At 42.0% G+C, this 12,094-nt stretch overlaps 1 protein-coding gene across 4 annotated transcripts in view; it reads left to right on the top strand.

Annotated features, from left to right (window-relative positions):
* Positions 1 to 12,094, top strand: part of agrn (agrin) — a 217,163-nt gene that overhangs the window by 132,377 nt on the left and 72,692 nt on the right. For all 4 annotated transcript variants that reach the window (XM_026366877.1, XM_026366875.1, XM_026366879.1 and 1 more), the window contains 3 exons: positions 5,185 to 5,409; positions 7,356 to 7,580; positions 9,966 to 10,172. In XM_026366877.1, the coding sequence (XP_026222662.1) occupies positions 5,185 to 5,409; positions 7,356 to 7,580; positions 9,966 to 10,172 (657 nt within the window). The remainder of the gene's footprint in view (positions 1 to 5,184; positions 5,410 to 7,355; positions 7,581 to 9,965; positions 10,173 to 12,094) is intronic.

Here is a 12,094-nt window from a genome sequence, read left to right as displayed (position 1 = left end):
GTCAAAAATGCCACATCCAGGCGATTTAATCCCATCCTGCCTTCTTTCTGTCACTCGGCAGAATAAATGGATGTTGTGTAGTCATTTCAGCACCCCACCTGTGCTTTACTGCATCTTTCAAGCGTGAGATAGCTACCACTGGAAAATGACAGCTAGTACAAAATTGACTCTTTGGAATCATAAGACCTTACACACATTTTAGTGTTTTATCATCTGTCATTTATGTTTTTCATAAAGATTTTTTTTTTTTCAGAATTACTAAATTACTCAAAGTAAAGTTAGACCAACAACATTAAAGTCTGCAGTCTTTATCCCCTCTTAAAAGTTGTTTCTGTCTTTGTCTTTCGATGCCCAGACCTCAGACATTTGGGGTAGAATTTTGTCTCCACAAACACGATGCAACATACGCTCAACTTCCAGAAGACTGGAATATGATCAGAACTTTGCGTGGTTCATTTTCCATTCTCAAGGGTAAAACAGCAACGCGTGTAAAAGAGAGCAGCTGCAGTTCAATGGAGCTCTTTGAAGAACTACATCAAACACAGAAAATCATCTTCCAGCAATTGGCCGCACAGTAGAGAAAGTAGAGGGTGTGTGTTTGTGTATGTGTGTGTGTGTGTGTGTGTGTGTGTGTGTGTGTGTGTGTGTGTGTGTGTGTGTGTGTGTGTGTGTGTATGGGTTAGTGTGGACAGCATGTTGGAGAGGTGTGGGGGACTGTTAATCCTTTGGCCTTCCCTCAGTCCCTGCCTCCTGCTCTTCATCACTTGCTTTGGATGTCTGGCAGCACACTCTCATTCATATTTAGTTCTTGAATCTCAGTTTTATTGATCTTGTTGAGTTTTTTTTTTTTTTTTGTTCCCCGACTCTTGCCTTGTTTATTTCCCCCCGTTCTGACCCTTCCCCTTATCTCACTGCCTCACAGTCCTCCATACCACTTTTTAACATCTATCTTTTCTTGCTTATGCTTTACTTTTTTCTCTTTTTAACCCACTAATTTTAAGGCCACAGTACTGTACTGCATATATTTGACATTTCCACACAGAATGTGGACACACACACACACACACACACACACACACAAACAAACTAAAATCACATTAAGCAAACAGTATACACATTAGGCGGTAAATAGGGAATGATTTTGCACACAGCATGGATGTTTAGAAGAGAAAATTTCAAACTTTCTGTGTTCTAGCTAGGTTGGATCAACATTGAATTAATCATAGGGAACTGCAAAAATAGCTAAGGAACAGGAAAACCAGCGAACTCGGTTCTATCTAAACAGAGAGCAGATTTATTTGATATTTCAGAAATTGTTGAACTGTTCCTTTACTGTCAGTGTCTGAATGTTTTATTTCATAGTTCCTGTCTTTTTCTGCTCTGCTCTCTTGCTGTACTTTCTCAACGACTTTTTAATCCAATCCCCTCATTGCTGTTTTCATCTCTCTGTCATATTTTGTCTCTCTGTCTCTTTCTTCTTCTCCTGCTGGTGATGGGGGGGTTTCTTGATTAGAACAAACACTGCCAAGTTCCCCCACATCGCATCGTTGCATTTGATTAGCTCCAACCCCCTGCTCCCTCCCTTATCACTACCAGCACAACAGGAAGCACCACACACACACCATACACACACACGCATGCACAGAAACACATGCATACATATCAAAAACTCACTTGCAGACTTATCTGAACTTCATGGCTGCATGTAAATGTGCACTGGTATATATGAACACACACACACTCACCATGCACGAATTTGGACTGCTGCTGGTGCTATGGCGGCAGGGCATCAGGTAAAGCTAGCATGGTGCTGACAGCTCCCTGTCCCTAATGAAGCATTAATAAACTGAAGCACAAAACAGTGGATCAGAGTGCAGAAGAGTTCTCCACCTGCCTGGCTGTCTGCTGGCTGCCAAAGGCAGAGATGAGAGGGGAGAGGATCACTGTAATCCCCCATCCTCTAAAAGCCCTCTGCCCCACTTTTCAAGAGACATCACCCCCCATCTACTCTTCAGTATCATGCTGAAGGTTCTGTACTTTCAAGAGTCTAATGTCAAAATAATACTCAATAGAGGAGACTTTGCATAATCTGAACTACCACACAGAACCACCAGTTTGTATATTGCAAAAGCTGCTTTCATTTTCTAAAATAAAAACGACTGCTCAAAGATATTTTATTCTAATGTTTAGAAATCAGAAAATGGACAGATTCAGAGTTCAAATTTATACTAGAATTTAGTGTTTTGCTTGCTTCTTTGTTTAAGAGACAAATCTTGACCTGTCCTTGTTAGACGGCTCATTCTTTGACTGACCTACAAAATTACTATGAACTCCTATATGTTTCATCATTTTTACTCTCTCTCGTCTACGTTTTTGAACAGTGAATTTGTGGGTGTTCTCATCTTTATATGCAGTCGTGCTGCCTAGCTTTGCCTTCAGTCTGAATATACCTTGAAAGTAAGCATGTCTATCAGCTACTGTCTTGGATCCATCTTATCACTGCAGCTTTAGTACAGTACATAAGAAGCATACAGATTTATGTCCTGATTTTAACCCTGGTTTATCCAAAATTAAACTTGCAGAGATATTTGTGTGCTATTCTGCAGTGTGAAGTTATGTATCCAAGAGTCGCCACAGCACATGAATTCACAATTAGGCACACAGTCCAATCGCAGCATCACAGTGTAAATGTAGTGTATTTATCCTCCACTAAAAACATTTCTTACATGTAAATATAATCAGGTCTTAGCATGCTGGATGTTTCCTTAAGGGTGTCATCCCCTCCCATCACCATAAACTAGAGATGTCTTCTGCGGATGCTGGGATGCCGTTGATTCAGTGTCACTTTGTGTCTTTATCTCTCCGTCTATCTCCATCCTTATCTGCCTTTTTTTTTTCCTCATTATCCTCTCGGTCTAAACCTCGCTGAACGTTATTCCAGTGAGGGAGACAGATTTAATTGGCAGCAAGGATCATTTTAATTTAGCGAAGCCAGTACTGCTGACTTTTTCAGCTTCTCGTTGTTGACTATTTTTTCTGCCACATGTTAATAATGAGAAAATATAAGTGAGAACTCCCCGAAGTTTGCCAGGGTGAGCGTGCTTTTTTTTTTTTTTTTTTGCATGCGTGTTTGTTACACCGATCACATTCACCCAGGCAATTTGCCTGCTTGTCTGAGTCTGAGAAGGGAGGCTTATCTGCACTAACGCCCCATCGAGGCTGTGCTTCGTATCCAAATCGGCCCCTGTTAGCATTCATATCAAGAGCCCCCACCTCCCTTTTTTTATTCTACCTAGCTCTTATGCCCCTGCCCGTCGCTCCCACCCCTCTTTGCCTGTCAACACGTCAGCTTCGCTCAGAGGAAAGGAGTGTTGGATAGAAAGAGAGAGCGAAAGTGCGAGCTATTATTTAATGATATCGAGAAGTGGGGGGAGGATGTTGTTTACTGTCCCAAAGCAAACGGGAGCTCCTCTCATCCAGTGGGGTTGATCTCTGGGCTTCTCCTTCACTCTCCTACTCTTCCTCGGCAGCTGTGACGACCACTTCCACCTTAACATCCACTATTTTATGGAAAACACAAGTGTTCTTCTGAAACTAGTACAGCTTTTTTTCTACTTCTATATGCAACATGAGAGGCCAAACAATTTTCTAAGTGTAAATTGTTTAGTGATTGTAGCTTGTGTGTAATTGCGGCTGCTTTGATTTAACATGACCTTTACCTGTTCTGCCAGGTACAACACCGTTGTTACTGCAGAACAGGTCATCAGTGCTTTATTGTTCATATGATTAGTCACAAATTAGGGGCCAAGTGTCACGGTCTTGTCCACAATGACTGCCATTAAGCTGCAATCAATGACTTGTGATTTCCAGTAATGACATATGAGTTCAGCAAGTCATTTTCCATTAGTTAGAGATCTACTTTCGCACTTCATTTTGAAGTTACTTCTGAGGTGTCTGTCATAAATTAGGTATAGAGTCAGTTTCAAAGCTCCTGCTGCAATACCGCACAAATATAAAATGGAAAAAAGTGTTCGTTAACGAGTCTAACGCACCAAACCTCAAAAGGACTTGACAGGAAAGAGTGGAAAAAGAAATGGAGGGTGTGTGTCGTGAAGATGAGGAAAGCGAGGTGGGGGGATATCCTTTGATCAGGAGCACTCCTCGTAGCAATCCTGTCTCCTTACACATCCATAATACATTTCTGCACCCATTCCAGTCTCTTATTAACAAGGCAGTGCCATTCCATCCTGAAGGCAGGTATCGAATTTTCAAAAGACTAACCTGAAACACGGTCTGTTGTTGCCATTGTCTCGTCTTCAAAATGAGGAGTGAAAGAAAAGAAGAAAAAAACAAAACCAACGGGAAAGCAAAGAAACGGGGATTCAATATATGCATTTCTCCTCTCAGTTATATTCATTGATGTTGGTTGTAATAAAAGATGGGATAATATCAAACATGGGTAAATATTTGTTCGTAATGTTGCGGGCTTAGGAAATGAGAGGGCTGCCAATGCTGTCTGCTTCTGTCTCACAGAGGAGCATGTTTGTTCGTGACAGTCATAAATATGTATCAGGGTACAATATGACAGTGATTGTAACCTGATGGCCACCTTTTGTCAAGCATATGAAATCCAAGGAAAACCCCATCAGTGGCAAACATGGGCAAAATTAAAAGTTGCACCCTCTCCTCTGTCACTCAGCCACAAGTGGCACACTGTTTAATTAGGGTGGAAATAAAGACCTTGAGGGGGTAGCGCTCTTCCTTTTTCCCTCCTCTCGCTCAGTCTCATTTGTAGAAAGGTAAATATTCAGAGGGTCGCTTTTCAGCCATGGCGATTAAAGCATGCTCGAGCATAGCAAAAGCGAATGTGTTGTGAATGCAAAGCTCCTAATTCAATTCACTGTGTGCTGTGAAATGAAACGCAACCTGTTTGTACGAGGAGACAGCCGTGGTAGTGCTTCTTACGCACGAGTGTCAAGTAGTTCTTCAAACCCAGAATAACTGCAGCGGGCTTCCAAAAGTGCACCAGGAGCCTCTTAAATAAGGTGGACTGTCATCCACGATGGACCGTGTACAGTAGCAGTGAGTGTCCTGGAGTACAGCTGGTTGACATGTGTACTCCTCAGCATAAGAACCCCTCTGCTTTTGACTAAATGTTGTTTTCATGTCTGCTCCTGCTTGCAGCTCTGAAGGACCCCTGCACTGAGGTGACCTGCAGCTACGGTAGCACCTGTATCCAGTCATCGGACGGCTTGTCTGCTAAATGCATGTGTCCCCTCGGCTGTGAGGGCAAGCCCATGCAGACGGTGTGTGGAAGTGATGGAAAGGACTACCGCAACGAGTGTGAGCTCCATCAGTATGCCTGCAAGAACCAGAAGAACATACGCGTGCAATACCAAGGACATTGCAGTGAGATATTCTTTTCCTTTTTTTTCTCCAGCAATAGTGAAAAATTGCTCATTGTGATTGTCAGGCCCCAAGATACCATCTTCAACTTAGTTTGACGAGATATTTACATGTTTACAATGATATAAGCAAGGTGAAAGCAAAAGTACATCTTGCATCTGAAACGCTGGAGCCGCCAATGTTTTCACAGTTTTGACTGATGAATTACTTAAATCATAAACTGACTTTGAAAAAAGCTTATTTTTTTTCTTCTTACTTTCTCTGCTCCTCTTCATTTTCTTCTTATCACTCCATTTACTGCCTCTGGCTTTTGTCGTTTCTCCTTCACATACTTCACGTACTTGCGGCACGCCTCTCCTAATTCTCATTTTTCATTCAGATGGCTTTACACAGGTACTCCCACTGTGTGAATTGTTGTTTTCTCTAAGTAGGTCTTCAGTGTTGTCGTTTTTGTTGGGCCCAGCTTTTTTTTTTTTGCCCGTCCTTGTTATCATCATGCGATGGTTGTTTACTCCCAAGGCGCTCAACTTTGAGGGGTTTTTTTTCTGTGCTGAGCCATATGGAGGGAAAAAACTGCAGACACAAACTCTGTCTCTTAGCAGCGGGAGCCTCCAGGAGACAGACCACAGTGGTGGGCAATGAAAGATGGATATGCAGGTTCGCTGGCAGAAGGTTGGTCATATAAATCCATGCCTGTGTCAGCCAAAGTGACCCAAGCTGCCCTGTCCTCCCTGGGGTGGGACCAGTTGTCCCTGATGGCCCTCTAAATCTTCCTACAGTCATTCCATCCAAAACCTGGGGAATTTCAAGTTGGTAGCTTTGGCTCGACAAATGTAGCTGATTTATCTGCCTGTTTGCTGCTAGTTTCTGTATCAAACAGGCCATTGTTTTTGTAATTACCCCACTTGCTCAGCTATAGGAAAGCATGGATTATGGAAGATGTTCTTTTCAGTTGATGGGAGGTAATGGACTTTCTCCCAGATAATGGCTGGCTGGTGGGTAAGACACTGCATTATACAGAGACACTGCGTGCATTACAATAAAATCCCTGTTTGCATGGCTGCTAGGCTCTGCAAGCCTTTGCATTGTGTTGATAGACGAGAGTCCAAGTCCTGGCCCAAGCTGGTCATGGTCACTCCGCCCCCCTGCGCTTCACAGCCAAAGCACTGTGTCCCTTTTTGTGTTCCTATATTGTTGCTCATTGTATGCCTGCCAGAGGTCTTTGGAAACCGTTTCCCCTTATTCTGTCCATTCTATCCCCTTTTACTTCCTTTCTACTCCTTTCCCGATGATGGGGTGTTTCATCCTTGGTGTGTTTTGAATAACACGCCGGTAGTTTGGCAGTGATTTAATATGTCACGGTGCTACATAAATCCTTTGTCTTCCTACATGCTGAAAGCGTGGCGAGCAGGATAAAGCCCAGGCTCTTGTTTCAAGGAGTAACAGCCCTGTCCCACACATCCACAAACCAATTCCATTATGATCACGGACTGATAGGGGCTGCGCATGCCAGACGTCGGTCTCCCCTAGATGGAGGGAGGTGCCAGAGAGCAAATCAAACCAACAGTGTCTTCATCTATTACCTTGTCTCCCCTTCACATCCAAGGTCCCACTCTGAGCTGCTCTCAGCTGCTGGGCTACTGATAAAATCTGTGGAGGTGGATTGATGGAGAATTCTGTCTTTTTCTCTTCTCTTCTCTTCTCTTCTCTTCTCTTCTCTTCTCTTCTCTTCTCTTCTCTTCTCTTCTCTTCTCTTCTCTTCTCTTCTCTTCTCTTCTCTTTAACCTCTCTTTATTTAACAAGATATTGTTGTTCACTTTTCCACAGATCTTCCTTGTTCAATCCACCAGCATTTAGTAGCATCACTATTTATTTATAGTGAATATATTTAAAATGACTGTGCAGATTTATACTATACCATATATTCATAAATGCTGTTGTCTCTACAGACCCATGTAAAGACAGTGAAAACAATCTGAATACAAACTGCCTTGTGGAGCCCGTCACCCGCCAGCCCCTTACCTATGGCCCACCTGAGACGTGCCCCCCAGAAAAAAATCCTCTGTGTGCCAGTGATGGCCAAACCTACCCCAACGAGTGCGCCATGACAGCAACGAGCATGCAGAAAGGCATCAAGCTCAGGAAGATCCACGCAGGGAAATGCGGAAACGCTGGTAAGTCTTAAGATACTGAAACCTCATTATAAGACCCAGAGAATATTTAATATGACTCACAAAAAATAAAAACATACCTTGTACAAAAACCTAAAAACACACAGGGCTCATGTGTGCGTATGCATCAATAAGGTAAGCAGCATTGTGCCATTGTGCATTTTTGTCTCTTTGATGCCTCCTGTCCTTCAGTTTTAAAATTTCTTGATGATGTCCTCCTGCTCTTATTTTTCATCATCTTCCTTTGTTGTTTTAGCTTTGACCTCACTGTGCACGGTTCATTAGTTTCACATTATTTGTTAGTAGCCACAGCCATCTCAGCTCTAGCCATGCCCTCAGCGTAACAATAACAGCACCGTGCTCAAAACAACTCGATCAGGCAACATAACTCCAAATGTTAGATGAGCTTAAGTGTTAAATGTGCAAAAGCATAAGCAGAACATAATCATTAAGCTCCTGTGTCACATTGTTGTCAATTATCTTAACATTAACATATTCCCATAATTTCTAACCAAGGTAATTTCTAACGGGTGCAAGAGAACTTGCATAAAAATCTAACTCTGTAACTTTTTTCTGCCTTATTGCTCAGTGATAAATGAGTCTGAGGTCTTGAGGTCTGTACTGTATCCGTGCCGGCAGTAGCCTCCTCCGGCCTGATAAGAACCTCCACTGGTGTTATCTGTGCTATTAAACAGGGGGTTTAAGCCTTTGTCAACAAAGAGCTGTCAGCTTTTACTGTACGTCTGATAGCCATCGGAGGAAATCCAATTTTCCTGCTGTGTTGTCAGCGGGGCCTTGCGAAGCCACAGCTGTGTCGGTTTATGCCAGTGATGTGTGGAGACCCTCACGCATGTACTGAGACCCCCTGACAATGCAAACGACAGGAATAGCCCCTTGGTGCAGTCAGCAACGAAGACTGATGCATGCTTCTTTGACACACCCTGGTTCTCCCGTCTGCTCTGCTTGACAGGCTGTTGAAGGAGTGTGTGAGGGCTTAAAATCGCACAAATCCCGGTCTAAGTAGTGCGTTTGTGCGTCAGTATGTGAGAGAGGACATGTATGAGCAAGTGGATGAAGGTTTTTTTCAATTTTCCCCCCTTTTCTGCTGTGCCTTTTTCAAATGAAGGAATAATTCAATTTGAAACAGAGATCCATGAAATCATATCCCTAAGCAAATTACAAATTGGTAACTAATGAAAATGGCCATTTTGACTTGTAACCATGACATCGCACATCCTTGTATCCCTCTCACTCAGATACAGCAGTGATGTAATTAAGTGTGGCATGACAGGCTTTTAAAGAAAAGAGAAGAAGAAATTGAATTGCTGTACAAATTTGATCCACTGATCAGGAAAGAAATAAATTCTGTGTCTAGCGAGCGCCTCCAGAACAGAGGCCTGCTTCAAATTGGATTTTCTCACTTCAATGGAAAATTTGCCATTTCACATTACCAGTATTTCTTTCTTTTTCTTAATTTCTGCAGTAGATTTCTGCTTACTGAGTCAAACTGTAATGAATATAATAGTTTAGACTTTAGCTTGACCTTAAAATTTAATTCCTAAGTTTGAGTTTGCCCAAATGTATTAAAGTTACAGTGGAACTTTATTATTAAAGTTAGATTGCAGCGTGGTAAACCTGATCTCCAGTCAGTCCTCATGGATTATATCACAGAAGTACATTTATTAACAACAGCAACAGTGCTACTAAGTGTCAGTTCATGGAGTATGCTGCCAGATTTGTTTGTTTATGTCATGGATGTTGTCTTACTAAAACTAATAAAAGTTAGTGGAAATTAATAAAAAGATCCAGTCCAATAATTTCTGTCACAGTGGTAAACTACCAGGGAATTTGGGGTCTTAAATGAATAAAAACATACTGTATTCCCTTCTGATGTGTTGTTAAAAGAGTTTCCACTAACCTCTGCTGCTGAGAGAACAGCTCTCTTCATGCACTAGCAGTGACATCGGTCCACTGTAACATGTAATTATTGTTTGGATGGAAACTGATTTATTTCCATATGGCTGGACCAGCAGTGACACAGCAGGAAGAACAATCAGTTCAACACTTTTCTAGCTTGAAATATTGTTGTTGTTGTTTTTACGCAATGCTGATTACTTCTGTTGTCCTTTTCTCTCTGGTCATCAGCCTGTCACACTGTTAGAGAATTGCCAGTTGGAAGCAGCTCTGAAAGGCCTTATCAGTGTCTGTACAGATGGGCGATATAATCAAGAAAAAAACCTGAATAAATGAGTGGAGAAACTTGATAAATACTACTACTAAACTGGAAAATAGTAATTGATTGGCTGAAATGGGGGAGGATTTTGTTTAGATTAACTATAGCTGTACTGATGCTGGGTTCATTTATTTTTCACTCACCTCCACTTTCAGAGAATTGCACAGAGGAGTGTCTCTTCAACTCCGTGTGTGTGGTGGAGAAGCTGAAAGCCCGCTGCTCCTGCGATCCAATCAACTGCGACGGCGTCTACAAGCCCGTGTGCGGAAAGAATGGCCACACCTACCCCAACGAGTGTTTGCTGCACAAAGCAGAGTGTCTGAGCAAGATCCTCATCCCCATCAAGCATTCAGGGCCCTGTGGTGAGTGCAGGTGGAGGATGGGAAGGGTAATGGATCCTCTGGGGGTTGGGAAAAGCTAATCTTCTTTCTTCTCAATCCCTCTCTTCCTCTTCTTCTTCTTCTCTTTCTCTGCTTTTATTTAATGCATCTTTAATATTTACCTTCTGCATCTCCTGAGCTAAATGTATGTACTGTACTTTGAACTTGTCTGAGACGTGTTTGAAATGGTTTGACTCTGTGAAAAGGGGGTTTTGGGTAACTCAAACAGACAGGACATGTGTGACTTCTTTATACAAAAAAAGAAACGTGCCTTCACTTCTCCACTCGTTCACCTCCCATCCATCTTGTCATCCCTGTCACGCTTCATCCTGCCATCTAAAATACACATACACACACATCCAAAACGAAGCACCACGTTCATGTTTCATTCATCCACTCTGTGTTCCCCTTCCTCACTGGTCTTCCACTCCGGTGGCTTTTGTCTTTTTTTTTCCTCCTCTGTCTTTTTGTCTTTGTCCTGTACGTTGCTATTTCTTGTATAAAAAAAGCTATTCTTTCTTGTTTCAGTGCATCAGTCAGTCTGTCTGTCTATCTTTGTCCTTGTGGCCGTCTTCCCAGCTGTCTGGCTGCAGGTGGAAAGTGGGGTCACCCAGTGGGCGACCTCATCAGGTGGATTCTGAGGGGTGAAGCCCATCCCCTTGCTCCGTGTGGACCTAACAGGAGGGGTCTTGTACTGTTGTCTTTTTCCTCTGTGTCCTTCTGTTTCTTTGTGTCATTAATGTCTTTTTCTTCTGTTTACCTTCCCGCAAAGATATTGAGGTTGGAGAAGTCTTTCTCTCTCCTGTTCCTAACTGCTCACCTCTGACTCTCTGTCTTTCTGCATGCTGTGGTGCACTCCAGCTCCCAACCTCGCTGCTTCTCAAACAATCCCTCTATCCATCATCAGGTCTATCTCATAAAAGCTTGCAGTGGCTCAATGAATGCACAAAGCTTGGTTTCTTATTATTTGTGAGCACAAAAGCTCCCAAAGACTGCATTTATTTGAATCCTTACATCCCATATTTTTGGATTTATCTTCCAACAATTTGACGATAACCTATAAAACGTCAAGATTCAGGTGAGACCTTAATCCTCATTTGTCGGCTAGTAGAAAATTTATAGCTTTGGAAAAGGAAGTCCAATTAGGGTTCACAACATGTTGCTTAAATGTGACACCAGTAGTAGGTATGAAGTTTTGATTAAATCGTTGACACAGTGAAATAACTGTTACACACCTTATTTTTCACCTGCTAGTTTCTGTTCTGCAAGATTTTGAAGGTACTAGTTCAGAATTAATAATTTGGTAAGATCATATCACAAGTAGCTGGGAAATTGCAGCTCCCAAAAAATAAAATAAAAACTAAGCAAGTAGAGCTTATTACTGGAGAAGTGAATAATTATTGGGTTATGATTATGATAATGTTTATTTAAATGTTAAAAACATCTGCGGAGTCCCCAGTATCAACGCAGAGTGTGGTGAAAGTAAGACGCCTGCTACCTGAATGTATAATAAATAGCTTTTTTGTAATAAAAGCAGAATGAAGAAGGATACAAGATTCAATATTAGATTTTTTAGCCTCTAATATTAGCGTATTTCATCAAACTGGAACCGAATCGCACAGTGTACACGCTTGTAAACCAATGTTTTTTAGTCATTTCCCAGAAGCATGTATTGAATTTATGAATTTATGAATTTAATTAATAGATGTCTCCTTCAGCTTGTTCTCCATCCTCCAGTATCCTAATGGCCACATAGCTGTGTGATCATTTCCAGAGGTGATTTGAATGGTTAATCTTCTCCTGAATTGGACACATTTTTGTTTTCCTCGCTCTCCCGTCATAGCCTGATAACTCAGCATGCATGATAGAGGCTGAGTAAACTGCTCATGCTGCTTGCTTCTCAC

The sequence above is a fragment of the Anabas testudineus genome, chromosome 7 (assembly GCF_900324465.2).
Source record: "Anabas testudineus chromosome 7, fAnaTes1.2, whole genome shotgun sequence".
Taxonomy (NCBI): Eukaryota; Metazoa; Chordata; class Actinopteri; order Anabantiformes; family Anabantidae; genus Anabas; species Anabas testudineus.
Note: the sequence above shows the minus strand (reverse complement) of the source record. Positions and strands in the feature narration are given on the sequence as shown.